This window comes from Drosophila arizonae, chromosome 3, assembly GCF_054131065.1.
Source record: "Drosophila arizonae isolate 15081-1271.41 chromosome 3, UAZ_ARI_1.0, whole genome shotgun sequence".
NCBI lineage: Eukaryota > Metazoa > Arthropoda > Insecta > Diptera > Drosophilidae > Drosophila > Drosophila arizonae.
Window position 1 is genome coordinate 11,550,161 of NC_142923.1, and position 26,632 is coordinate 11,576,792.

The following is a 26,632-nucleotide window of genomic DNA, read 5'->3' on the forward strand; positions in this document are numbered from 1 at the left end:
CAAAAGGGGCGAGCTTGCCTCGGCTATGGAGCACATAACTTTGGCGTACCTTTTGCATTGCTTCTTTTCAAGACACATTTGCGTCGTACTTTTTGTTGCCGCTCGGGTTTTAGGCCTGAAAAGTCTCAACTGCACATAAAGGGATTGAGTACGTGTGTGTGTGCCTCAGCGTGTGTGTGTGTGTGCGTGTGCGAGCAAGGGATTTAGTATGTCCTCTGCTAAAGACTGTGCTTTGTAACACATTCACAATTTCGCCAAGTGCGCGCTACGATCGCATTAAACGCTCCTTATACGCCACTCAATACGATCACAGAAATCAGATTATGACTTTTTATGAACACCAAACTATATACAAGTTATATGCAATTTATGACAAAGCATTGATGTGTGAGTGCATACCAAAAGAAAAGGAAAATTTTAGAAAAAAAGTATTTTAAATAGATTTATATAGTAGTTATTTTATTGGTTCAGGCTAAATATTGAGCTTATTTAATACTCAAATGTATTGAAAAAATGAATAAAAGTCATAGAATTTATAAATTTGTTAGTTAATAAAAATAAACGAAGTATATCATATCATTGTTACTCGGGATTAGTCGTAAGTCCTCCAAGCGACATGAAGAGTTCGAGGGCCGCCTTTCGCATGACCTTGCCATTGTTATTGAAGGGCAGCCTTTCAGTGAATCGAACTCCTCCATGCAGCTGCTTATTAATGGTGGGCAGACGCTTGGCCACATGATTCACAATATCGTCGTGACTAATGTCGCGGCCTGGTACCTTGACCACCAAGGCAGCGGCTGCATCCATAATTACCTCAACGGGCACGCCCACAACGCAGACATCGCGCACCTGCGGCAGCTCTCGGATCACATTCTCGATTTCGGTGGGCCAGAAGTGAATGCCTTTGTATTTGAGAACCTCCTTCTTGCGATCTACGACATGCAGCAGATTGTCGTCACTGAAGTAGCCCAAGTCTCCTGTATGGATCCAACCCTCTGGGTCCAAAATTTCCATCGTGGCAGTGGGATTGCCGTAGTAGCCATTCCATTTGATGGCGGAATTCACATAGATCTCACCGATCTCATTGTGACCCAGGCTATTTTCATTCTCATCCACGATGCGTATGGTCATGCCGGGCATCGGCTTGCCTGCAGCTGACGCTTTCTGGACACCGGCATTAAGTGTAATCAATCCCAGCTCTGTCATCGCGTAGGCTGAGTTAAACGTTGCATTCGGGCAGAGCTCCCGCAAACGTTTTAGAGTCGCATCCGAAGCAATGCTACCGCCATAGTTTAAGTTACGCAACGAGGATAATGCGCTCTGCGTGACCTTTGGACAACTGGCTAGAGCTGCCATCTGGGATGGTGCCATGGTTATATAATTTATTTTGTATTTCTGTATCAACTGGACAATGTTTTCCGGCGAAAAGGGCTTATTCGATAAGATGCGAGTGCTTCCATATACCACACTGAACATGAAAGCCCACAGTCCAGTAAGCCAATCCAGACCACTCTGAATGAAAAAAATCGTTTCGCTGTTGACAAACCTGAAATTCGCAAAATTTTCGATGATGTGATGAGATTGTACAGCGCACTTAAATTTCAAATTATATTTGAGATTAACTTACAAATTATCCTGCATGAGCACACTGTTTGATATGCACACGGCCTTTGGCATTCCCGTAGTACCGGATGAGCACAGAATGGCCACAGTTTGATCGCTGCCAGCTTTCAGGGGCTCAGGACTGTGAATACGATAATCTCAGCTCTGTGAATCTATTCGCTATCGATGACTCTTGATTGACACTCACTGGTAGAACTTTTCCGTTGTCGTTGGCTCCAACAGACTCTGTATGCTGGGCTTACCTTTCAGGGGTTCGCTGATCGTGTATACCTCAGGACTCCAACCCTTAGTGGCCCCAACAATTTTATTATATTGTTCTTTGTCACAAAATATTAGCTTTGGCTTGGTTATCTCGTACATGTACTTCATAGTACCTGAACAGCAAGTGTTTTTAATTATATAGGACTTACGTACACAGAATACACTCACTTTCGTCCAATACGGGATTGATGGCGTGAAACGGAGTGCCATTAAAAAGACATGCCACAGCCAACGGCATGACATATGTAGTATTTGCAGCTGCAATTCCAATGACGCTCGTGTGGTCGAATCCTCGTTTCTTGAAGAACTGAGCTATGCGAATGGCCCACGTCAGAGCCTGTTCAAATGTTACAGTCACTCCATCAGTATCCGATATCTGTGAAGTAGTTGTTCATAAGAATATGATCCTGCTGGAGGATAACGCCATCTGATTCCCACCTGGCACACGTTCTTTGGCCAGTTCTTCATGGTATTGAAGATGATACGACCCGCAGATGTATCAGAGCTATACATGGAACTGCGAGTTGGGGCACTCCATGTTTTATCTATGCTATTCCATTTGGATTCCATTGCTGTTGAGTTGTTCGCTCTAAGCTTTCTTTCGCGACTATGCAAAGTTTTTATTCAGAAGCTTTATTTATATATATAACTGATTGGTGACAGAACCCCCAAGAAAGCGCTATCTCGTATAATTAGTCACAGAACCCCCATGAAAGCGCTATCTCGTATAATTAGTAACTATCTCTTGTCTATTATAATTATCAATTAGATGATATACTGTAAAAACCAAATTTTATCATCAGTTACTTAATGACGGTCTACTGCACATATGGCGATTTCAACTCCTGAGGAGTTAGTATACAACTGAGTGCATAAGTATAAATGTATATAATTGCGATACCAAAAGTAGTAAGCACTTTTGATACTCTACTATTGATACTCAGAGCAGCATGCCCGAGATCCATAACCAGAAACGCATATACCCCGATATATAACAGATAAAATTATATAGAATAATTTTTGAGAAATATTCATACTCCAAGACTCGATCTTGATCCACCACAATACCTTTAATTGATATGTGTAGTCATAAATTTCTGGATAATTATGCGTTTTACGAATAGTCTTACGATTACTAATCAATCAAGAAGTCTATAAATTAAAGTATGTTTTCAGCAACGTTCGCTCATTTTTTGTTATACCCTGAACCCATTGAAAATGGGAAATCAGGGTATAATGGATTTGTGAAAAAGTATGTAACGGGCAGAAGGAGGCGTGGCAGACCCCACAAAGTATATATATTCTTGATCAGCACGACGAGCTGAGTCGATATAGCCCTGTCCGTCCGTCTGTCCGTCCGTCCGTCCATAAGAGTGCATCGATCTCAGAAGACATAAAAGCTAGAGAGCTAAAATTTGTCATAACTTTTTATCGAGAATAATCGAAAAATCGACTTTGTTTTTCAGCCTAATTTGAACACGTTTAGACCTGGAGACTCAAAATTTGCGTTGTGTATAAAGTTAATTGATACATAGATTTTGTTATTTACAGATTTGGGATACCACGCCCCCTTCACCACCAATTCGTAAAAAACTAGAGACTTGTGCTTTGGAATGTACACACATGTACAATTCTACTACAAGAGAAATTATTCAACAGATAAATTTTCATAATATTGCCCACACTGTAGCGCAGCCCAAGCGCTGTCGCTGCTAACTGCGCAGTCAGCAGACCGCGTGATATACGTGCGTGTGGATGCGTGTGTAGGCATGTGTGCATAAAAGAAGCGCTGAATGAGTAGAATATCAGCTTGGAAGGTTCAGGGTATCTCCTGCCTTCTTACTTGTTATTTCTGTCTTTGCCGCAGAGGTCCATAAAGGAATTCCAAATAAGTAGATTGACACTACTATAGCTTTACACACCATACAATTAATACGATTTCGTTTAAGTTCTTATGACTGAATACTTCAATTTTATTGAATATACAAAACATTTCTCAAGTCCATTAATTGAAATACGCCTAATGAAAGTTTAATCTAATTGAAATGTGAGAAACTGAAGTGTAGGTAAGCCATTCGCATATTGCATATATACCTTATCTCAATAAAAGAATTTTGAAATTGAATTAAAACTGATTATTTTTTATTTATGTTTAGTTTCCTTTGGTTGTTGTCCCACCCAGCGACTTATATAGCTCACGTGCCGCAATACGCATAGTCTTCCCATTGTTGTTGACGGGCAGCTTATCAATGAATCGAACACCGGCATGTAGATGTTTATGTGTGGCGACAAACCGTTTCGCTACGTGATTCATAATTTCTTCTTGGGTGATATTGCCGCTTGGACTTTTAACCACCAATGCGGCGGCCACATCGCCAAGCACATCATCAGGTATGCCCACAACGCAGGCATCGCGCACCTGCGGCAGCTCCTTGATCACATTCTCGATTTCAGTGGGCCAGTAGTGAATTCCTTGGAATTTAAGCATTGCCTTCTTGCGGTCAATTACATGTAGTAAGTTGTCATCATTGAAGTAGCCCAAGTCCCCGGTATGGACCCAGCCATCACTGTCCAGAATTTGGCTTGTGGCCTCGGGATTGTCATAGTAGCCATTCCAGTGCATGCCTGTGTGCACAAGGATCTCGCCGACCTCATTGTGAGCCAGGTTTTTTCCGTCGTCATCCACGATCCGTATTTTCATACCAGGCATAGGCTTGCCAGCAGCTGATGCATTCTGCACACCTAGGTTAAGGGTTATCACTCCCACTTCGGTCATCGCGTAGGCTGAGTTGAACGTCGCATTCTTGCACAATTCCCTCATGCGCTTCAGAGTCGCATCGGAAGCAATACTCCCGCCGTAGTTCATATTACGTATTGAGGACAGAGCATCGGGATTAGCAATGGGGCTAGTGGCAAGGACGGCCAATTGAACAGGTGCAAGAGTCATGTAAGTTATCTTGTATTTCTGCAACAACTGCACAATGTTCTCAGGGGAAAAGGGCTTATTCGATATGATGCGAGTGCTTCCGTATACCACACTAAACATGAAAGCCCACAGTCCAGTAAGCCAATCCAGACCACTCTGAATGAAGAAAATCGTTTCACTGTTGACAAGCCTGAAAAATATTTAGTAAAATAAATTAATGTCGATTAGTTTGGAATAAATTGAACTTTCGAATCTTTATCTATATCAACATATTACAGTATGTGCAAAATATACTATCCAACCCCAACATTTTCATAATGTATTTCGGTTTATGGTTAACTTACAAGTTATCCTGCATGAACACATTATTTGATATACACACGGCTTTCGGCATTCCCGTTGTTCCGGATGAACAGAGGATGACGACAGTTTGATCGCCACCACATTTCAAGGGCTCCGGACTGTGAATATAATTTTAGTAAACAAATCTATTCACTGTTGTTGACTCTTGATTGATAATCACCGGTAGAACATCTCCGTTGTCGTCGGTTCCAACAGACTCTGTATGCTGGGTTTACCTTCCAAGGGTTCGCTTATTGTATATACCTCAGGACCCCAATCCTTGGTGGCCTCGACAATTTTATTATATTGTTCTTTGTCACAGAATATCAACTTCGGCTTGGATATCGCGAACATGAACTTGATAGTTTCTATTAAAGAAAGATATTGATTGTAAACCAGGCATTAAAATACGCAGAGTAGACCAACCTTCTTCAAAAAGAGGACTTATAGCGTGAAACGGTGTGGCATTTAATAAACATGCCACGCCCAATGGCATGACATAAGTGGTATTTGCAGCTGCAATACCAATGACGCTCATGTGGTCTAGTCCTCGTTTCTTGAAGAACTGTGCTATGCGAATGGCCCACGTGAGAGCCTGTTCACAAGTCACGGTCACTCCATCACTATCTGATATCTGCGAAGGAGCTGGTATTAAGAATTTGATTCTGCTTTAATGAAGTCCATTTTATGCCCACTTGTATAACATTCTTTGGCCAGTTCTTCATGGTATTGAAAATGATACGGCCTGCAGATGTATCATAGTCATACATGGAGCTCCGAGGAGATCCACTCCACGTTTTGTCTACGCTATTCCAATTGCTTTCCATTGCTGTTGAGTTGATTATTAAATAGTATTCCTGGTCACTGCAAAGCTTCGTAGGCGACTATGCAAAACTAACGATTATTACCTCTTTTTATATTGCAAATTGACTGGAGAAAGAGGTGAAAAGTGTTATCTATTATTTTAATTATCAATTAGACTATATACTATATAAGACACGGCATTGTCAATGGAATTATTTTTACGTGGATGGAAGAACGGGTAGATGGATATCCAGATGGATAATAAGACGGACAGTTGGACAGATGAACAAGGCTGCATTAGTTCAGTTCGTCGTCCCGATCGATAGAGCATATATATATTATGGGGTCGACTTCTTCAGATTTCTTTAGGGCATATGGAGAAAAATGAAATTCTAAAAAAATGTATATAAGCTTTGAAAATTAAAGATTCCATCTTGAACAAATATTCACCAATTAAGTCAAAATACCATGCCACAATTTGGAATAAGTCGTATACTCTCTTTACGTATTTTCTTAATCGTATGACTGATATATAATTATTCAGGAGTCAATAAATTGTATAAGTGATAAGTCCCATTGCTCATTTTTTATAGCTACTGAATTAAGACACCTGCTTGTGCTTCCCCTTATCTACAAAAGCGGTACGAATTTTATACCCTGAACCCATTGAAAAAGGGAAATCAGGGTATAATGGTTTTGTGAAAAGTATGTAACAGGCAGAAGGAATCATCGCTGATCCCATAAAGTATATATATTATTGATCAGGACGACGAGCTGAGTCGATATAGGCCTGTCCGTCTGTCCGTCCGTATGAGCAAAAGGATCTCAGAAGATATAAGAGCTAGAGAGCTGAAATATGGCATGCATACTATCGGGTATACAAGTTTATCATATTTTTTCAAAAACTTATCCGATAACTTTTTTGATCGAGAATAATCGAAAAATCCACATTGTTTTTTCAGCCTAATTTGAACACTTTTAGACCTGGAGACAAAAAATTTTCGTTGTATATAAAGATATTCGGTACAAAGATTTTGTAATTTACAGATTTAAAATTTAAAAGAAAAATTTCAAGTACTAGAGACTTGTGCTTTTGAATGTACACACATATTCACCATATGATCGTATGTCTACAAAAGAAATTATTCAACAAATAAATTCTCATAATATTGCCCACATTGCAGCGCAGCCCAAGCGCAGCCGCTGCTTACTGCGCAGTTAGCAGAGCGCGTGCTTATAATTTCATGTGTATGTATGTGTTCATAAAAGAAGTCCAGAATGATTAGAATATCAGCTTAGAGGGTTCAGGGTATCTCCTAGTCGAACAGTCTCGACTGGAGCCTTCTTACTTGTTTTTTTTTTTTTTTTTTTGCAGGCATGCAATTCTTAAAAATTATTAAAAAGAGACATTGGACGCTATATACGTAAAATTTTAGATATTTATTAAAGACGAAATTCCATTATTCAGATGCGTAAATATTCCACATTCGCACTGTTCGAGTTCTCAAAGTTGAGTGGGGAGTTTTGGGTTAAGTCACCATTTCAGATAAGCCATTAGACCAGTAGATCTATCTAGTCTAAAAGAATATATTCGATTTTGGTCAATTATTTTCATATAATGCTTTCGCTTTATTCGATACGATGCATTTTTAAAGTATTCGCCAAATGTGAAATACAACTTAAATTTAGATTATTCATTCCTTATCTCAATAAAAGATTTTTGCAATCGAATTAAAACTGATTATTTTTTATTTATGTTTAGTTTCCTTTAGTTTCTGTGCCACTTAGAGATTTATATAGGTCTCGGGCTGCAATTCGAATTATCTTTCCATTGTTGTTGACGGGCAGCTTATCAACGAATCGAACACCGGCATGTAGATGTTTATGTGTGGGGACAAACCGTTTGGCCACATGATTCGAAATATCCTGTTCCGAAAGGTTGGATCCCGGTACCTTCATTACCAATGCGGCGGCCACATCGCCAAGCACATCATCAGGTATGCCCACAACACAGACATCACGCACTTGGGGCAACTCTCGGATCACATTCTCGATTTCAGTGGGCCAGTAGTGAATTCCTTGGAATTTAAGCATTGCCTTTTTGCGGTCAATAACATTTAATAAATTGTCGTCATTGAAGTAGCCCAAGTCTCCGGTATGGATCCAGCCTTTAAAATCCAGTATATGGCTTGTGGCAACGGGATTGCCATAGTAGCCGTTCCAGTGCATGCCTGTGTGCACAAGGATCTCTCCGACCTCATTGTGAGCTAGGTTTCTCCCATCCTCATCCACGATCCGTATGGTCATACCGGCCATCGGCTTGCCAGTGGCTGATGCATTCTGCACACCCACATTTAGCGTAATCACTCCAACTTCGGTCATCGCGTATGCCGAGGTAATTATCGCATTCTTGCACAATTCCTTTATGCGTTTTAACGTTGCGTCGGAAAGAATACTACCACCGTAGTTCACATTACGCAATGAAGACAGGGCGTAGGGCTTGGCTGCAGGGCTAGTGGCAAGGACGGCCAATTGAACAGGAGCCAAGGTTATATAATTGATCTTATATTTCTGCACCAAATTCACAATGTTCTCAGGGGAAAAGGGCTTATTCGATATGATGCGAGTGCTTCCGAATACCACACAGAACATGAAAGCCCATAGTCCAGATATCCAGTCTAGTCCACTCTGTAGAAAGTAAATCGTTTCACTGTTGACAAGCCTGCGAAATAAAATATTAGAATAAATGTTTTTGGGCTACAAATTATAGCAGTCAAGTCCGGTTATATATACATTTATTCCGAAAAACTCCCGTAGAAATTAGTCGGTATCGGAAGACAGGCTTTCCCATCTTCATAGTCTTAAATTAGACTTCAATTAATTGTAAAAACATCCTGTGAAAACTTCTTTTCTACTTACAAATTATCCTGCATAAACACACAGTTAGATATGCACACGGCTTTCGGCATTCCCGTTGTTCCGGATGAACAGAGGATGACCACGGTTTGATCTCCGCCAGTTTTCAGGGGTTCCGGACTGCGAATATAACTTTTGTAAGCACTATTGTTGACTCTTGACTTACACTTACCGGTAGAACTTTTCTGTAGTCGTGGGCTCCAACAGACTCTGTATGCTGGGCTTACCTTCCAAGGGTTCGCTTACTGTGTATACCTCGGGACTCCAACCCTTGGTGGCCTCGACAATTTTATTATATTGTTCTTTGTCGCAGAATATCAGCTTCGGCTTGGTTATCTCGAACATGAACTTTATAGTCTCTATATAGAAAGAAAGTTTGACTAGCAGTCAGGGATGAACGTTCATGGAATAGACGCACCTTCTTCAAAAAGAGGACTTATGGCGTGAAACGGTGTGGCATTAAATAAACATGCCACAGCCAACGGCATGACATATGTAGTATTTGCAGCTGCAATACCAATGACGCTCGTGTGGTCTAGTCCTCGTTTCTTGAAGAACTGAGCTATGCGAATGGCCCACGTGAGGGCCTGTTCACATGTCACGATCACTCCATCACTATCTGATATCTGTGAAATAGTTTTTTTTTAAATACGTTTCTTATTTAATACGATCGTCTTTTAGGAAAAGTTAATTCCAACGCACTTGCAACACTTTCTTCGGCCAATTCATCATGGTATTGAAAATGATGCGACCCGCAGAAGTATTATAGTCGTATATGGAGCTCCGAGGAGATCCACTCCACGTTTTATCTACGCTATTCCAATTGCTTTGCATTTTTGTTGAGTTAACCAGTAACTAAGATTTTTAATCGCTTCAAAGTCTCGCAACCGACTATAGAAAATTTTCATTCAATACCTTTCTTTATACCAGTTTTAAGGTAAGAGCTTTTTTATTTACTACCCACTTATTTTTCAGGTTAACTTATCAGCAAGAAATTGTAGTATACTATTCCAAACCATCAGAGGTGAGTGCTCTTTTTTTCTGATTAGCTATAATGCTATATATATATATATATATATATACATCGTTTTGCATTGTTCATTGTTTATTTATTTACTTTTTAAATTTTTGTTATCTCTAGTATCTGCTGATAGATTCTGATTATAATTTTTATAATCAGAATCTTTCTTTAATCTTAAAGTTTGCACATGTACATTGTGGTTATGAGTACGTTAGGTGTTGTACTGAAGTTCTGGCAGTTTAAGTTTTCGAGACTGTTACTACCTATGTATATGTTCAGAGAGATGGACAAAAATAGTACTAGATAGACCCAGATTGTACGCTTGATGTCATGCAACAATTTATGTTTTCTTTGGAGAATCTATATATATACATATATATATATATTAAAATCTGTATATTAAAATCGGCCAAATATTAATTTTTTATTTTATTTATTTTTTAAGGTATTGTATTGGATTTCATATAATTATTTGAAACATAACCGCGCCTTGCTTCTTTAGTTCGTTTTGGATGGATTCTCACCAATGGAAGCAAAGAGCTCGCGGACCACCTTTCGCATGACCTTGCCATTGTTATTGAAGGGCAGCCTATCAGTGAATCGAACGCCTCCATGCAGCTGCTTATTTATGGTCGGTAGACGCTTGGCCACATGATCCACGATTTCTTGTTCAGCGATGTTGCAGCCTGGTACCTTCATCACCAATGCAGCCGCTGCATCACCAAGCAATTCATCAGGGATACCCACAACACAGACGTCACGCACCTGCGGGAGCTCCTTGATCACATTCTCGATTTCAGTAGGCCAGTAGTGAATGCCCTTATACTTGAGAACTTCTTTCTTACGGTCAACTATATACAGCAAGTTCTCGTCACTGAAGTAGCCTATATCCCCGCTATGGATCCAGCCATCACTGTCCAGAATTTGGCTTGTGGCCTCGGGATTGTCATAGTAGCCATTCCAGTGCATGCCTGTGTGCACAAGGATCTCGCCGACCTCATTGTGAGCCAGGTTTTTTCCGTCGTCATCCACGATCCGTATTTTCATACCAGGCATAGGCTTGCCAGCAGCTGATGCATTCTGCACACCTAGGTTAAGGGTTATCACTCCCACTTCGGTCATCGCGTAGGCTGAGTTGAACGTCGCATTCTTGCACAATTCCCTCATGCGCTTTAGAGTCGCATCGGAAGCAATACTCCCGCCGTAGTTCATATTACGTATTGAGGACAGAGCATCGGGATTAGCAATGGGGCTAGTGGCAAGGACGGCCAACTGAACAGGTGCAAGAGTCATGTAAGTTATCTTGTATTTCTGCACCAACTGCACAATGTTCTCAGGGGAAAAGGGCTTATTCGATATGATGCGAGTGCTTCCGTATACCACACTAAACATGAAAGCCCACAGTCCAGTAAGCCAATCCAGACCACTCTGAATGAAGAAAATCGTTTCACTGTTGACAAGCCTGAAAAATATTTAGTAAAATAAATTAATGTCGATTATGTTTGGAATAAATTGAACTTTCGAATCTTTATCTATATCAACATATTACAGTATGTGCAAAATATACTATCCAACCTCAACATTTTCATAATGTATTTCGGTTTATGGCTAACTTACAAGTTATCCTGCATGAACACATTATTTGATATACACACGGCTTTCGGCATTCCCGTTGTTCCGGATGAACAGAGGATGACGACAGTTTGATCGCCACCACATTTCAAGGGCTCCGGACTGTGAATATAATTTTAGTAAAAAAAATCTATTCCCTTTTGTTGACTCTTGATTGATAATCACCGGTAGAACATCTCCGTTGTCGTCGGTTCCAACAGACTCTGTATGCTGGGTTTACCTTCCAAGGGTTCGCTTATTGTATACACCTCAGGACCCCAATCCTTGGTGGCCTCGACAATTTTATTATAATTATGGTTGTCACAGAATATTAACTGTGGTTTGGTTATACCAAACATGAACTTGATAGTATCTGTTCAGGAACATAATTGATTATAAATCTAGGATTAGCATTCGCAGACTCACCTTCGTCCAATATCGGATTGATAGCGTGGAATGGTGTGGCATTAAATAAACATGCCACGCCCAATGGCATGAGATATGTGGTATTTGCAGCTGCAATTCCAATAACGCTCGTGTGGTCGAATCCTCGTTTCTTGAAGAACTGAGCTATACGAATGGCCCACGTGAGAGCCTGTTCAAATGTTACAGTCACTCCATCAATATCTGATATCTGGGAAATGATTTATCTATAATATGATCCTGTTTTATTAAAGGACTTCTGTATGTTACCTGGCACACGTTCTTTGGCCAGTTCTTCATGTTATTGAAAATAATTCGACCCGCAGATGTATCAGACTTGTAAATTGGTTTGCGGGGAGATCCACTCCACGTTTTATCTATGCTATTCCAGCGGCATTCCATTGTTGCTGAGGGGACTTCTTTACTCTTCAAACTGTCTGAAGCGACTAAGCGTAACTGTGATATATTTTTATCTTTATATTAGTTACATGGGCAAACCTTAGAGCGCTTTATCTTTTAATATCCCCAAATTTGAAATTTTGCTTATCAGGTGAAATAAAATGCTTTGTATTAATTATAATATATTATATTATAATTCTTAAAAGGCATTCCTGTATTTATTGATTAAAATTTATATATATTTTATATAAATATTAATTAATAATAACAAAAACATTTGAAAGTCTATGTCTATTTTTGTTTTAATCTAATCTTAGATACTAAATATATATATATATATATATATATATATATATATATATATATATATATATATATATATATATATATATATATATATATATATATATATATATATATATATATTTAGTATCTAAGATTAGATTAAAACAAAAATATATATATATGTTTTTTTTTTTTTTTTATATATATAAAGATTCGTCAATTCCCGAAAAAAAATATAATAAATCCTCAGAAGCCCAATAAAATCATTTCCGAGGCAATATTATTTATGAAATTACTAAACTTTTCAATTTGAAAACTCTTCGCTAATTGAATTTCTTGATAGTTTATTTTACTATATAATACACTCTTCAGTGTGTTATATTTATTATTAAGCTTTCAGACCTGCCAAAGGGTATGCAGTAGTTAAAGACCTTTTATAGATTGGGAACAGTTGCAAATATGTAGCATACTTACAAATAAAGTAGTAACTTATGTTAACTAACATTTTTCAGTCTGCTACTTATGTCTGTTAGCCTGATGATTTATAAATTAAATAATAAATTAAATAAAAATGTAATGAAAATGTTCCCCAACAGTGCGGTAATAGTACACTGGTAACAAATTGTGCATGTACCACCCTATGCTTAGATTAGAACTAAATATAGAAATTTAAGGAAATTTGTTTTGCTTGTATTTAACTAATTTCTTTGACTGACTGATGGCAAATAGACCTTAATGCTAAGACATTTCGGCTCTGGCATTAGCTGTTAGTTTTGTAAGTTATCCCCAATCAGCGCACTGATTGTCAGCTGTCAGCTGAACCTTTTTGGCCAAATTGAGTTGCTGCTGTGAGAATTTGCATAGTCTACAAGCGGGTTCTCAAATGAAACTCGGTTGGTCATCCTTCAACTTTGACAATAATTTGCATGCATAATTTATTTCCTTCGAATGGCTTAAACTGCCAGGTCATTTATTTGATTTTATTATTGTTGCGAATATTGGTTAAAATGGCATCAGTAAATTATTTTATTTACACGTTACAGCGTCCACAGACCTAAATGAGTAAAAAGTAATCGAAAATTATGAAATGTTATTTCAATTGGCAGCTCATTTTAGTTAATTTTTTTTTTTTTTTTTCACAATCGTTTTTATTAAACTGTGAATATATGCAAATTTCGAGAACATCAAGTAGAGCAGTAAACTCTCGGTGTTAATATACATTAATTTATGCGCTTATATATATATTTGTAAAAACACAGCGCATAACATATTGATATATACAGAATAATTTTATCAGCTTAAAAATTAATTTTAATTTAGATCTTGAATTTAGTTTATTATTTGCTTTCAGCTGAGAGACTTAATAATAATCTATACATCTTTAAGATGTCCTAGGAACAACTATATTTTTTTTAACATCATCATATATATACCGATGTGTCGCATTGTGCGTGGCAAAACTTCTGTACGTTGTTGCACTTTTTGCAATTATTAATATATATTGCGCATACGCCATGGTTGACGACTTTAATTAGCTTTACACACCTTCGCACCGCTCTGGCTCTCTCCGCAGCTAAGGTCAACGTGTCTGTGTGTGTGTGTGTGTGTGTGCATATTGTGTATATGGGTCAAGCAGCGCTAGCTCTCTGCTTTGCGTCGCGTACTTGGATAAAAAATGATGTGTGCGTGCGGCAGTTAAACGGCCCAGTAGAGGTGGCAGTGGGACCAGGTCAGGTCTTAAAGCTGCTGCTGCACGAGTGTATGTGCTTCGGCCTTTGTTACTTTTGCTGCTGCTGCTTTTGCTTTTGCTGGTATATGTGTGGCATATTGTCGACGTCGCCGTTGACGTCAAGCCGCACTCATCCTAGAAAGCCGAGCAGAAGGCGCAAAAAAGAAACTAAAATGTTGGCCTAGCGACTGCGTGCGAGGCAAGTGGCGCCAGTTTGTATTGTCATCCTTTTGCCCGTTCGCTTTTTGTCTTCTCTTAGCGCTTTGCTTTGCCATTTTTTGTTGCTGGAGCAGAAGCCAGAGCCAGAGCCGGAGCCGGAGCAGGAGCCTGAGCCTGTCATGTAGCTCTCTCACTGTTGCTGTACCTAGCTCTGTCTCTGTCCCAATGTCCCAGTGTCTGAGTGTCCTTGTGTCTGTGTGCGCCGGAGCGCTTTTTCTTCTTCTATTATTGTCTCACTTACAAGTGTACCCGATGTATTATGCATATCCTGTAACACTCCACTTTTGTTGTGCATTAGTCAAATGTGCGACAGTTGGAAAAAGGAGACGCCAGCAGCAGCACCACCAGCAGCAGCAGCAGCAGCAGATGGAGGGGCGTACACTGTGGGAAATGGGCATGGAAATGGAGCACATTTAGTCACACAATTGGCTTTGCATGGCCAATGGGGCAGGCGCTGGGCAAAACGTTGCCAACGAGCTAAATATTGTTGGCAGCCCTTTTTGTTTTTGTGTGAGTGTGTTTTTTGTTTTTGTTTTTTCGTATTCAAGGTAAGCAAATGAAGAAATTAAAGCGACGAATTAATAAGCACTTTATCCATTTCCTGTTCTGCCTTTAATTGGCCTCCTGCGATGGCTTTGTGCGTCTTAGTCTCTCTGGAGCTTTGTTTATATTAATATGCTTCCATAAGCCGCTGCAAATGTCCTTTCCCTCCCAACGCATTGCCAACCTCCCCTCGGTAGGGCAATTATCAGGGCGAAGGCGTCGACGTCGACAACGTCTGCCTCACAGTAATGCCATAAAAGTGCCACTTAAACTGTTTTAGTTTTTCTGTTGCTGTTGTTTTGTGCGTCCCTTTGAAGTTGCAGGTGGCAGTGCCCACTAATCCATCCACAGCAATGACACTGGACTACAAAATTTGGCCACCAATGCTGTGTACTGTCTGTTTCGAGAGCAACAATTTTTTTTTTTTGGCAAAATGTGTCGATGTGAAATAAAAGATATTTGGCAATATTTTCAATGAAGCAAATTTTTTTTAGGATTGAATTGGTTTAAAAAAAAATTAATAAATAAAATAAATTAAAAATAAAAATTTATTTATCATTAAGTTAATCAACTAATCAATTTATTAGTCTGATTCACAGTTTGCATAAATATTTTATACTTAAGTAGATGAATAAAAAGAAACTACAAATTTCTTTAAAATAAATTTTAAAAAACTGTTCATTTACATACATATATTTACATTGTAGAATTGCTTTTATTATTATTATTATGATTATTATTATTATTATTATTGTTATTATTATTATTATTATTATCATTATTATTATTATTTTTATTTTTATTATAATTATTATGATTTTTCTTTATTTTCTTTAATTATTATTTTTTTTTTTTTATTTATTTATTTTTTTTTTTTATTTATTTATTTATTTCTTTTGGTGTAGGGAACTTAGACGAACAAAATATGTAGCATCTATTGTTTTGGCTTCCAGTCGTTAAATCAGCTTAAATAGATCTATTATATACCCCCCATGTAAAATTGAGTCAATGAAGCTAATTAAAGTTAACCAGCTTACACATGCATATACATACATAAGTACATATATAAATAATCAGTGATTGTTTATGTATCAAACAACGTGCGATTGGAAGCACGCCACGTCCAGCCGCAGCAGTAGCTCCACACTATTCCCCACACTTGACCCCAAATCGAACGACCAAAGATATGCATCTAATCTAAATGAGTACAAGTTTGACAGCTTTAAAAACTGAGCGACATTTTATTGGCATGTGTTTAAGTATGCGTAATTGAATATGCATTATACATTGATTTCAATTTGCTGTAGTGGCCAACAAATGGACAATTATTCAGTGGACTTTGTCAACTTTGGTCGGTTTGTAGGCGAGTGTGTGGTCTAGCCATAACTGTAAATTGTCAGGCACAACAGGCTCTGTGTGAGTGTGTGTGTGTCTGTGTCTGTGTGAGTGTGTTTGTTGGCAGTTGCTTAGCTGTTTAGTTGCTTGGCTGTTTGCCTGGTCGCTAGTCCAAATGCGAGACGTGTTTAATTGCTCGATTAGCGCACAGTTTGCTGGGCAGTCTGGCCGAGCAACGCCCACGCGACCCCATATTTCGCCTTGGGGCGGCTTGTTGCACAATGAGTGGCGGCCCGTCGGTGGCGTCACCAAATTCCCCAAGCCATAATCTTGAACTTCAGCTGAGAGTTGCGCTGTGTTTGGTTTGGTTTGGTTTGGCTTGGCTTCGCTTGGCTCGGGATCAAAAGGCTGTGGGGTGTCGACGAGGGCAAGGTTAGATCTGGTTTTCAATTTCATTTTCGCTCGAGCAACACTTAAAAACAGTCGCTGAATTAAATTATTCAAAATGTCAAACAATTATTCAAACGCCAACGGAACTGTAACTCTCAGCTTAATGCAAGTGGGGCGACTGCTGGCTTAAAGCGGCAGTTGGCAGAGGGGAAAATACTGAATGGGGGCAGCTGTGATGATTCTGGCCCCGGGGGGCACCTGCTCTGCAGTTCCTCTTGCCGCCGCATAGAAGGCAAGTTATGATTTAAAAAGATATTAGTCCTGTTCACAGTCGCTCTTGTTGGCTTTGTGCTTTATGCAAAGCAGCGAGAATATATAAATATATACGTATACGTACAGAGAGAGACAGCGAGGGAGGAGAAAGGAGACAGAGGGGAACAGCACATTGTTGGGAAATTTAATTATATCTAAAGTTGAGAGGGCAGCTTTATTGCTGATTCTACGCATAAACTTTTATTAACTGTGTGCCTCGTATTTTGCAATTTTCACAACATTTTTTCCTAGCGTTTTTATGTTTTCTTTTGTTTTTCTTTTTTGTTAGAAGCCAAATGGAGGAAAGCCGGCCGCAGCATTGATATTTAAATGGTTCACAGAAGCTTCAAAGCGCAACGTTTAAAGAAGCTACAAAAAATGAAATTTGCCAACGCTTGGCTGTTTGTTCAGCTGGTTTCTATCAATCAAAGGCTTAGGGCAACCACACTCAAATACTAAGTATACACACATAGGCACACACACAGGCAGATAGAGCGCAGGCAAATGTGCGTAATGTCAACGCGCAAAATGTAATGGCAATGCGGTTTTTCTTTTCATTTGCCGCCAAAGCTGATCAAAGGCATGGAACCTAAAAACCAACACCAATCTGCGATCTTGATTTCTCACACATTTGTGGTCATGTGTGCCTATGAGTGAGTGTGTGTGTGTGTGTGCATGTGTGTGGATGTGTGTATTTATGCTAATGTATTCAGAAGGCTGCTGGCACACAAATTCAGCTTTTTAATTTGAGCAAGGGAGAGTTGCAGTGTTTGCCTATGGAAAGTTCACGGCGAGTCTCATAACTGAATATAAAAGTGTGTAGAGTGAGCTAAAGTGTAAATTTCTTCATAAGCTGGGGTCGTTGTGAAATAATAGATATTTGGCAATATCTTGAACGAAGCTAAATATTTTACGATCGAATTAGGCTAAAAAAAAAATAAAGAAAATAAGTAAATAAATAAACAAATAAAAATAATAATAAGGATCGAATTAGGCTCAAAAAAAAAAAAAAAAAAAAAAAAAAAAAAAAAAAAAAATAATAATAATAATAATAATAAAGAAAATAAGTAAATAAATAAACAAATAAAAATAATTATAATGGCTTATTTCTTATTTTGATTTGTTTATTATTTATTTTTATATTTTTATTTTAATGCCTACAGAATTGACAGCTACATTGGGCTATATTTGTATATTATATATATTGAGATGTTTATTTAAGAGAGCATATAATTCTTTTCAAATTACTTACACATTTCTTTCAAATCAGAGTCCAATTATTATCACAGTTGTTGATATTTAGATTTGTTTGCCATAATTATGTGATTTAATTGAAATAAAAATGATAATACATTTTATTTAACATTGATATGTAATCAATTAATTTTCTATATAAAAATGCAATTTGAAATTTATTGAAAAAGTTGCCCTGGAAGATATAGGAAAATTACACTACAAAGAAATGCCAAATACTCAAAAGTCACAATTCAAATAATGATCTTAAATTGATTACATCAAATACAAGACTAATATTAAAAAGAAAAGAAATCCCAATAAAAACAAAAGATAGAAAGGACGACCACCGATTGTAGTTGCAGCTGAAGTGGCCATCAGTTGCTGAGTGATACTTGAGATACTTTCGAAAGAGATATGGAGCAGACTGAAGTGTTTGTGTTTTTATAGATGTGTGCTTATTGAATTGGGCTTAGACGTGGCCAGAGTCGTATCTTAAATGTGCGCCAAGCCATCCATAATTCAGCGAAAAACTAAGCTGAGCTGAGCTGAGCAATGTTATAAATCCATAACACAAACTTGGCGCCATTAAAACAAGTTTTGTAATGTCTTTCAATTACACTTGACGCTCATAAGTATGCTATGATTAATGTAAAGGCGATGCGGCCCACACGCTTTGGCTGTTAGGGCGCCAGTGCCCTCTCATTATCGCATCGCCAATCCCAATGACCATTTATCATGAGCGCAATGAGACAGTCCCTCCGCCATGGCGAGTTTAGCTCTTTGGCTCACACTATATGCGTGTGAGTGTGTGTGTGTGCGTTAGTCTTATTGGCGCTCAAGTGGAAAGCGGAAGAGCTGGTCTGCATTGTGACATGCGCCATAATTAGAAGAGCTGGCAAAACTAATAGATGCCCAAAAATTTGTTCATTTGCTTTTGGCTTTTTTGATGAGATGAAGAGGCGAGCAAATTAAGTCGTTAGCTTGACACTGGATTTGTTTTCCGTAGCCTGATTGACATAAATTTTGTATGCCAACTAATTGATGTTAATTTCTCGCCCGTTCGGTTTATTTAGCCAGCGCCAAACGCAAAAATTTTGATGGATTGCCACACACACACACACACATACACACACGCACCGAGTGAGTTTGGCCTTCACATCATCAACAAATGCTCTAGCCAAAGGGATGCTGTCCCCGTGTGGACTGGATCAAACAGAAAACGTTGGGAAAAAGCACTTTGGCGTTTGCTCGTCGTCTTAAAAATAAAATGCAAAACTCAATCGACGGCAAAGTTAAAGCGACGCCAATCGAGTCGCAACGACTTGGGATTTATTTGAATGCGAGCTGCGTGTTAAAGCGCGCACGCAGCGAGCATTAAGCACAAAGGCTGACGAGATTGAGTGAGTGAGCCCTATGGTGTGAGGGAATATAAAATACCCTATAACATGTCCATATATGCTTAGGCATTCTCTTCTCTATCTACATTCTGTTTAACCTCAATCTAGGCTATCCTTCATTAACTGAATTATTTTTTATGCTCATTTCTCAAATCACCGATTAAAGCTTATTTACATTGAATACTTAATTAGTTCAACACAGCTAAAGTACCTAAACTCGTTTAGTATGCCAACTCCTAGAGCCTGTGCTTTTGCAATGTGGCTATCTATACTTCACTTCTTGTGTACTTCTAGCCCCAGCTTCGGCCAGATATCTCTCCTAGTTCCCTGCTTGCCTCCGAGCCTAGCCACTCTCACCAAACTCCAACTATAGGGCATAGAAAGGATAGAAACAAACAGAGAAAAAAAACACACACACACACACATCTGTACACACAGAGAGTACGAGAAAGAAAAACAACAACGTGTCATCGTCGACACTTGAGGAAAAGTTGTCAGTTGTCCTTGGCAACTGTTGTCGCTGGCGCAGCTCGTGCCGCTCAAGATACTGCTCGTGGTGTGAATCGAGTAGAAACGGTAGCAATTTCTGAATTTATTTTTATCCGTTCGGATGCCGCGGAAATCCTGTCACTGCTGCTCCCGCCTGCTGCCTCCTGCAGTCGCTCCTGTGTGCCACTCACCCACCCCTCAATCCCCGCATAACCACCCTTGCCGTGTCGAATGCCGTCGACGCGCTTTGCGTGCTTCATCCGCAGACACATTGCCAACCGCAATTGCAGCCGGACTGCCTCTGGCAGGCATCAGTCGATCTCCGCTGCCGCCGCCACATCCGCTGCGATAACAAATGCAACGCCTTAATCAGCCGCAGACTGTGTCCAGCTGGTGAGTTTGTCTGTCAGCTAGTGAGTTCTCCAGCTGCAAAACAATCACTCAATGCTTGACTCAAGTTAATCGCCGCTGGCCTCCACGACTTTGACGAGTCGAGTCGAGACTTTGACTTTGCCTGCAAATACAATGAAAATAGCATCCACAAGTCTAGCTCGATTCTCTCTCCTCATTCTTAGACACACGTACGCACACACACACATACACAGCTGCAGGGGTAAACAAAATTGATTGCGTGTATTTTCATTTGGGTGTATTGCCTCAATACCAGCTACGATATGAAACATTTGAACTAACATATATATACATACATATGTGCACATAAACATGCAACAGGGCTGGCAAGCACTAAAGAAGTCTAGCAGGAGAACGAAGTTGAAAGCTCCAGCTAGCAATTAATTATTGCTTTGGCTCTGCACATGAGGGACAGAAGCAATCTATATGAAGTTTACTTAGCCAAGTTAAGACGTTTCATCAAAAGGTTATTCTGATGTGCTTCAACTGCAGCGACTAATATTCAATTTTGTTGAAATTGCCATTTCTACAAATTGAATTGCATATTGCATATTTATACTTATATGATAATATGTATATGAAATTTCCTGATAAAGCAACCCTAATCTTTGCTATTTAAATTTAAAAAAATATATATATATATATTGACAAGAAAAATATCAACATAAAGATAAATCTAAACAATGATAATAATTATTATTTTATTATTTAAACAATAATATGGTATTCGAGTGACTGTATATTTATTAAAATTCATATATTATTTTATGATTACTTTTCTAGACACAATCTGTAGCTCTGATCTCAATTTCCTGCAACTAATCAAACTGAAAAATAGAAATGTACTTCACTTTCAGAATCTTTAGACATTTTAAGTATTCCTAAAGATCAATAGCTTGTCTGTTTTGGTATGCTGAAACTGAAACTGATTTCATAAAATATTTAAATAGTTTACTATGCAAGATAAACTGTAAATAGAATTTGAATACGAAATTCATTTAATTGTGGAATTTTCGTTTACACTTAAAAACCGAATGTTTGTGGGAATTGTAATGCCAAAGCATTGCATTAATTTTGGTGAAATTCATAATTGCTGCACAAGCATATGTGGTTTTAAAATGTACGTATTACAGGCTGGTAAATTCAAATTTGAATTTACCTAGAAGCACTTGTGACGCTGCATCGATAGCTGCTTGGAAATGTAATATTTTGTAATCAACGACTGGAAAATATCTTTTTTTTTTTTTTTTTTTTTTTTATTAACGTTCAAGCGAATTCTATGAGCGTAATTGAAATTCGAGGTCTGGCAGGCGCGCATTTTTCTTTTATATTTACATTTATTTTTTTATAATAATTATTTATGCCTACATATGCAGAGTAGAATTTTAAATAAATTATATGCAATGATTAAAAATTATTCTATGTTTTTCCAGGCAGTACGAGAAAGTTTCGCAAAACTTTTGCCACTCAGTTCAAGGTGAAACGCATGAGTAGACCTGACTATATACACGTATATCTAGGTATATATATATATGTGTATATAAGTGTATATATATGGTACATGCTGAGCATCAAGTGTGCACTGAATGCCATATGGTATTACTGTTATTGTTCAATAAGCCTCAGTTAAGATGTTAAACTTGTAGGTTTTTGTTGCAGCCCGAAATGGAGCTGAGCTCTGTTGTTGCCAAAAATTAAGCAGTTACTTTTGAAGGTTTTATTTGGGCTCAGGCTAACATGTGGCATGACTTTTCGCCAACCCTGTGACTCGGCTGCACTTTTCTGTGCGTGTGTGTATGTTTGTTGTGCGTGTGTGCGTAGCCTTTTGGCTTAACTTGCAATTTAGTCGTACTCCTTGGTGTATCTGGCTGCTTGCTATGGCTCCTGCTACGGCTCCTGCTGCCGTTGCTGTCATTTGTTGGTGTTTCCTTCGACCTGCTTGCTTGCAACTTATGCGTGACTCGAGTGCATACTCGAGAGCTCGAGCCGGTCTAAAAGTGTACGCAGCTAAAACTTTTGCCACTTGAAATAGTTTTTACTCCCACTCACAGTTGTCTCGCTCGCACGCTCGCTGCCTTTCACCTTTCTCTCTCTCTCTCTCTCTCTCTCTTTCTGTCGCTCTCTCTCTATGTGTGTGCGTGTTTGCTTGCCAATTGCTGTGCCTTTCACTCGTGGCCGACTTTATGCAAATAAATGTTTTTACTCATTTTAATATACATTTTTATGGCACTTTTGCTGGTAATGGGCCTGGCTCTCATCGCTGCTGCATCTACTCCAACAGCCGGAGCGTCATCCTGCGTCGTCTATAGCAATTGCTTCTCATCTCTCATTTTGCTTCTCTCATCTCGTTAGTGCTCAGTATTTATATAGGAATTGGCTCAATTTGCTCTCGATTTATGCAGAAGATGCTTGAAATACTCCATGCTGCGATTGTTTGCACTGTTGCCATCCTTACCATTTGCTACTTAATTGACTTGCAGCATTTGCCCAGCGATTGCCATAACGATGCCCACTAGAGATGGCAGCGTGGCCTCCAAGACTTGACACTGCCAGAGTATATTGCTTAAGTGAAGGCAAGTTCTTCGAGTCGTGAAGACAAAAGATTTCTCAAAGGCGCTGCTGCTTGTGGGCTGGAAGCATGTTGGGCTAAATGAATATATCGGCACTTTAAGAGATTTATATTTGAGACGAGTACGAATATCGTGTCCAGAGGACCTACAGACTCTTGAAATAAATTATAATGCTACCAATCAGTCAATAAGTGTAAGAAATATATATACATTTCCACAGTGAGTAAAATTCGTAACTCAAAGCAAGATATAAATATTTTTATAAGGATAATTTCCCAATGTCTCGCCTGTAACGTAGAGATTCAAAGACCTTTTTTTGATTATTATTAACAAACAAATTGAACATTTCAACAGAGTCTGTGGAGTTCCAGCTGCACAAGTGAAAGATGACTGAAAAGTTGACTCAGTCTACTCACACCTGGAGCTGTTCTATTTATCATCATTAGAGTATTCCGAAAGCTGAATAAAAATAGAGCTGAAACTGTATAAAATATGGATTAGAGGTAAGACTAGCTAATACATAACTATCTTTTGGTCTACTATCAGCACGCAGAAGATGTCTTTAGCTTATGCCTGGGATTTGGGCACGTGTCTTATACATATATAGCATATTTCCACTGTCCATCTCCAGTGACAACTGAGGGCGTCCATTGTGCGCCCGCTGCTCGTCGCTGGCGCAAAATGTTGCCCATTTTATTGTGCAATTTCTGGGCGGCGACAATGGAGCTTTGGAGGGGGGTAGGCGACGTTAAGTATTGCTTAAACCTTTTGCCTTTACTTTGGGCTTCTTAGCAGCAGCAGCAGCAGCAGTGGCATCGTAAGCGATTTCCGGCGCTCGTCAAAAGGTGGCGCTTTGGCAATTGAATTGCAAATGGCGGCCGTTGACGTTGACTCGTTTGCCAGCTGATGGCGACGGAAGCGAGGCCATCAGCGCCAGCTACAGGCAACGTTCAATGGCTTCGCCGTGGGAGCGCGAGTCGTGGACGCTGCCTGCAGGCGTTTGGCTTCAGTGAGCCTCAGGCTGTGGACTCCTTCGCGTTGCGACTCCTGCGCCTGCTGCTGCTGCTACTGCTGGTGTGTTGGACTGCGGTTGCCTGACGCGCCGTTTGCTTTGTGGCCTTCGTTGTTTGCCGCCAGTCAAATAACCCGCCCACCTACCAGCCAGCCGCCCCGTCCATGTGTCCGTCCGACGGTTCGCCAGCGCGGCTTGCCTCGAGCTGCTGATTGTTTGTTTGCTTTGCGGCATATTTATTTCAAACGAGCCTGCACTTAGCACCAGCCTCTGCCCCTGCCCCTGTCTCTGCCACTGCCGCTGCCGCTGCCGCTGCTTTACAGCTAATACAAAATTCAAGCGAAATGCGCTTCGAATGAGAAACTCTCAGAAACTCAACTGAATTCACGCCAAAATGGTTTCCGGCACGGAAGCGGAAGCGAATGACGATGGCGACGGCAACCGTAACAGCATTGACGTTCTCTCTCTTTCACACTCTCCCGCTACCTATCCCTGTCTGTCTCGCTGCTTGGCTTATTTATGTTTTCAAGCCGCAGCAGCCCAAAAAGGATTGCGCAAGGATTGCCTAATTTAATTAGTTGTCGCCTCCGTTTCCAGGCCTTCACACACACACACACACACACACACACACACACACACATACACATACAGAGAGATACAGAGGAGCAGAACGGAAAAACGTGAAGCTTTTTGCTACGCTGGCCAAATGATTTACTCAGTTTTTTGAGCTGCCGCCGGTTGACGTCGCCTGTCATGTTTGTGACACATACTTCAGTCGAGACCGTTCAGCCTGTTCAGCGCTGGCTCGTCCTGCTCATCGTGCCTTCTGCGTGCTGCATGCAAGCGAGTCCTGCTGCCCGTGTCGTGTGTGCTTGTCACATTGCGTCGAAGTCTGAGTCGGAGTCTGACTTGGAATTGGAGCCTGTCAACTTTTTGCAGACTGTATAAAAATGCTGTCAAAGGCGCTCCACGTACTCGTCCTCGCGTCCTGTTCGCTGTCGTTGTCGTTCTACTCGTTGCCATGGCGATAAAAATCCTTTTGATTAGAGACCCAACTTGAGAAATTAAATTGTGCTCACCTGGCAGCTTGGCTTGGGCTGACGCTTCTTCGTCCTCATCTTCATCTTCATCTTCGTCTTCGTCCCACCCAGCTTCATCTTGTGCCTCGTCTTCTGCCTATTACCGCTTGTCCCGCATTCAGAGCTGCATTTGTGCTGCGTCTGGCTTTGGCTTTGGCTTTACCATTCTGCTTTTTTGCTGTTGCTGTTGCTGCTGCTGATAAATTTCCTTATTTCATGGTTCGTTTTTTAATTTATTTTTATTTTTTTATTTTTTGCTTTTTGTATTTTCGATTTTGCTGCCCGCGGCATTTCCGCAGCAGACGACGCCAAGGATGTCGGTTCGGCCAGCCAGCCAGCCAGCCAGCCAGCCAGCCAGCCAGCTAGCATCCTTGCTGGCTAAAGCGCGTCAGTCGTGTACTCTTGTAATTACAGTTATGTCTCTGGGGTATGCAAGCGATTTCCAGCATCAGTTCTGGCGCCCACAAAGCGCGGGCCATGGGACTCATGGCGGGGGCGTGGCAAATGGCAAATGAGTAAAACGCTTTTAAATATTGTTTGGCTTTAATGCAATCTCGTAATACAGATTACTTACGCAGCCAGCCTCTGTTTAGCGCCATGTTGCCGCTGTGATTGCAACAGATTCTCTTGTCCAACGTTGGGAATTAACTAGGGTTTAGGGCGTGTGTGTGTGTGTGTGTGTGTGTATGTGCGTGTGTGACTTGTGATTGCTGTCAGTGTGTATTTTGCTGGTGTCTGTTGTTATGTCCTTTTGTATAATGAAAGAGCTTGCTGTCCTGTTATTATATTCCGAGAATTACAGCAGTTGCCTTAGCAGCAAAATTAAGCATTTAGTAGTTATTAAAATACTCGTTTAATTCTCTGAAATTACAGTGTGTAACCAACACAAACAAGCATATTTCGAATGTGTATGCTGAGAGTACAACAGCGAGCAGGGAGAAGCAGATCCGATTATTCATATATGTAATTGTGTTTACGCTTTATCAAGGCACTGAAATGTTTTAATATAAATAACTTTTTATATACATTTTAACTGACTGTGAAAGCTTTTGTAATATAAATTTAACTTTAATTAAGCTAAGCTCTTTGTTGTAGCTTTATTCCAAGTGCAATGTGATAGAAAAGGGAATTTAAGCAGGTATTGATGTGATAGATGTGAAGAGATGAAAGTAGCTCAGTTTCTATACTAAACTAAACTATTAAATATCCATATAACTTAGGTAATACAAAAATTGAAAAAAAAAAAAATAAATAAAAATAAAAATAAATAAATAAAATTATATACATACATATTATTAA

At 39.6% G+C, this 26,632-nt stretch overlaps 4 protein-coding genes across 4 annotated transcripts in view; all 4 read right to left on the reverse strand.

Annotated features, from left to right (window-relative positions):
• Positions 1-532: 532 nt before the first annotated feature.
• Positions 533-2,474, reverse strand: LOC108611908 (uncharacterized). Its single transcript, XM_018004749.2, has 5 exons — positions 2,323-2,474; positions 2,053-2,260; positions 1,811-1,997; positions 1,628-1,744; positions 533-1,546 (listed from the first exon to the last, which is right to left on the reverse strand). Exons 1-5 carry the CDS (start codon positions 2,452-2,454, stop codon positions 583-585), a joined length of 1,608 nt encoding a protein of 535 aa, XP_017860238.1. The 5' UTR covers positions 2,455-2,474; the 3' UTR covers positions 533-582.
• Positions 2,475-3,847: 1,373 nt separating this feature from the next.
• LOC108620600 (uncharacterized) lies at positions 3,848-6,041 on the reverse strand. The gene is made up of 5 exons (XM_089464622.1): positions 5,848-6,041; positions 5,579-5,786; positions 5,334-5,520; positions 5,155-5,271; positions 3,848-5,000 (listed from the first exon to the last, which is right to left on the reverse strand). The coding sequence occupies exons 1-5, from the start codon at positions 5,977-5,979 to the stop codon at positions 4,037-4,039; spliced, it is 1,608 nt and encodes a 535-aa protein (XP_089320748.1). The 5' UTR covers positions 5,980-6,041; the 3' UTR covers positions 3,848-4,036.
• Positions 6,042-7,682: 1,641 nt separating this feature from the next.
• LOC108609662 (uncharacterized) lies at positions 7,683-9,786 on the reverse strand. The gene is made up of 5 exons (XM_018001386.2): positions 9,575-9,786; positions 9,291-9,498; positions 9,045-9,231; positions 8,876-8,992; positions 7,683-8,678 (listed from the first exon to the last, which is right to left on the reverse strand). The coding sequence occupies exons 1-5, from the start codon at positions 9,704-9,706 to the stop codon at positions 7,715-7,717; spliced, it is 1,608 nt and encodes a 535-aa protein (XP_017856875.1). The 5' UTR covers positions 9,707-9,786; the 3' UTR covers positions 7,683-7,714.
• Positions 9,787-10,309: 523 nt separating this feature from the next.
• Positions 10,310-26,632, reverse strand: part of LOC108609663 (uncharacterized) — an 82,975-nt gene continuing 66,652 nt past the window's right edge. Inside the window, exons 2-6 of the mRNA XM_089463805.1 lie at positions 12,198-12,383; positions 11,931-12,138; positions 11,691-11,877; positions 11,511-11,627; positions 10,310-11,355 (exon numbers count right to left, since the gene is read on the reverse strand). Coding sequence (XP_089319931.1) covers positions 10,392-11,355; positions 11,511-11,627; positions 11,691-11,877; positions 11,931-12,138; positions 12,198-12,329 — 1,608 coding nt within the window. The 5' untranslated portion in view covers positions 12,330-12,383 and the 3' untranslated portion in view covers positions 10,310-10,391. The remainder of the gene's footprint in view (positions 11,356-11,510; positions 11,628-11,690; positions 11,878-11,930; positions 12,139-12,197; positions 12,384-26,632) is intronic.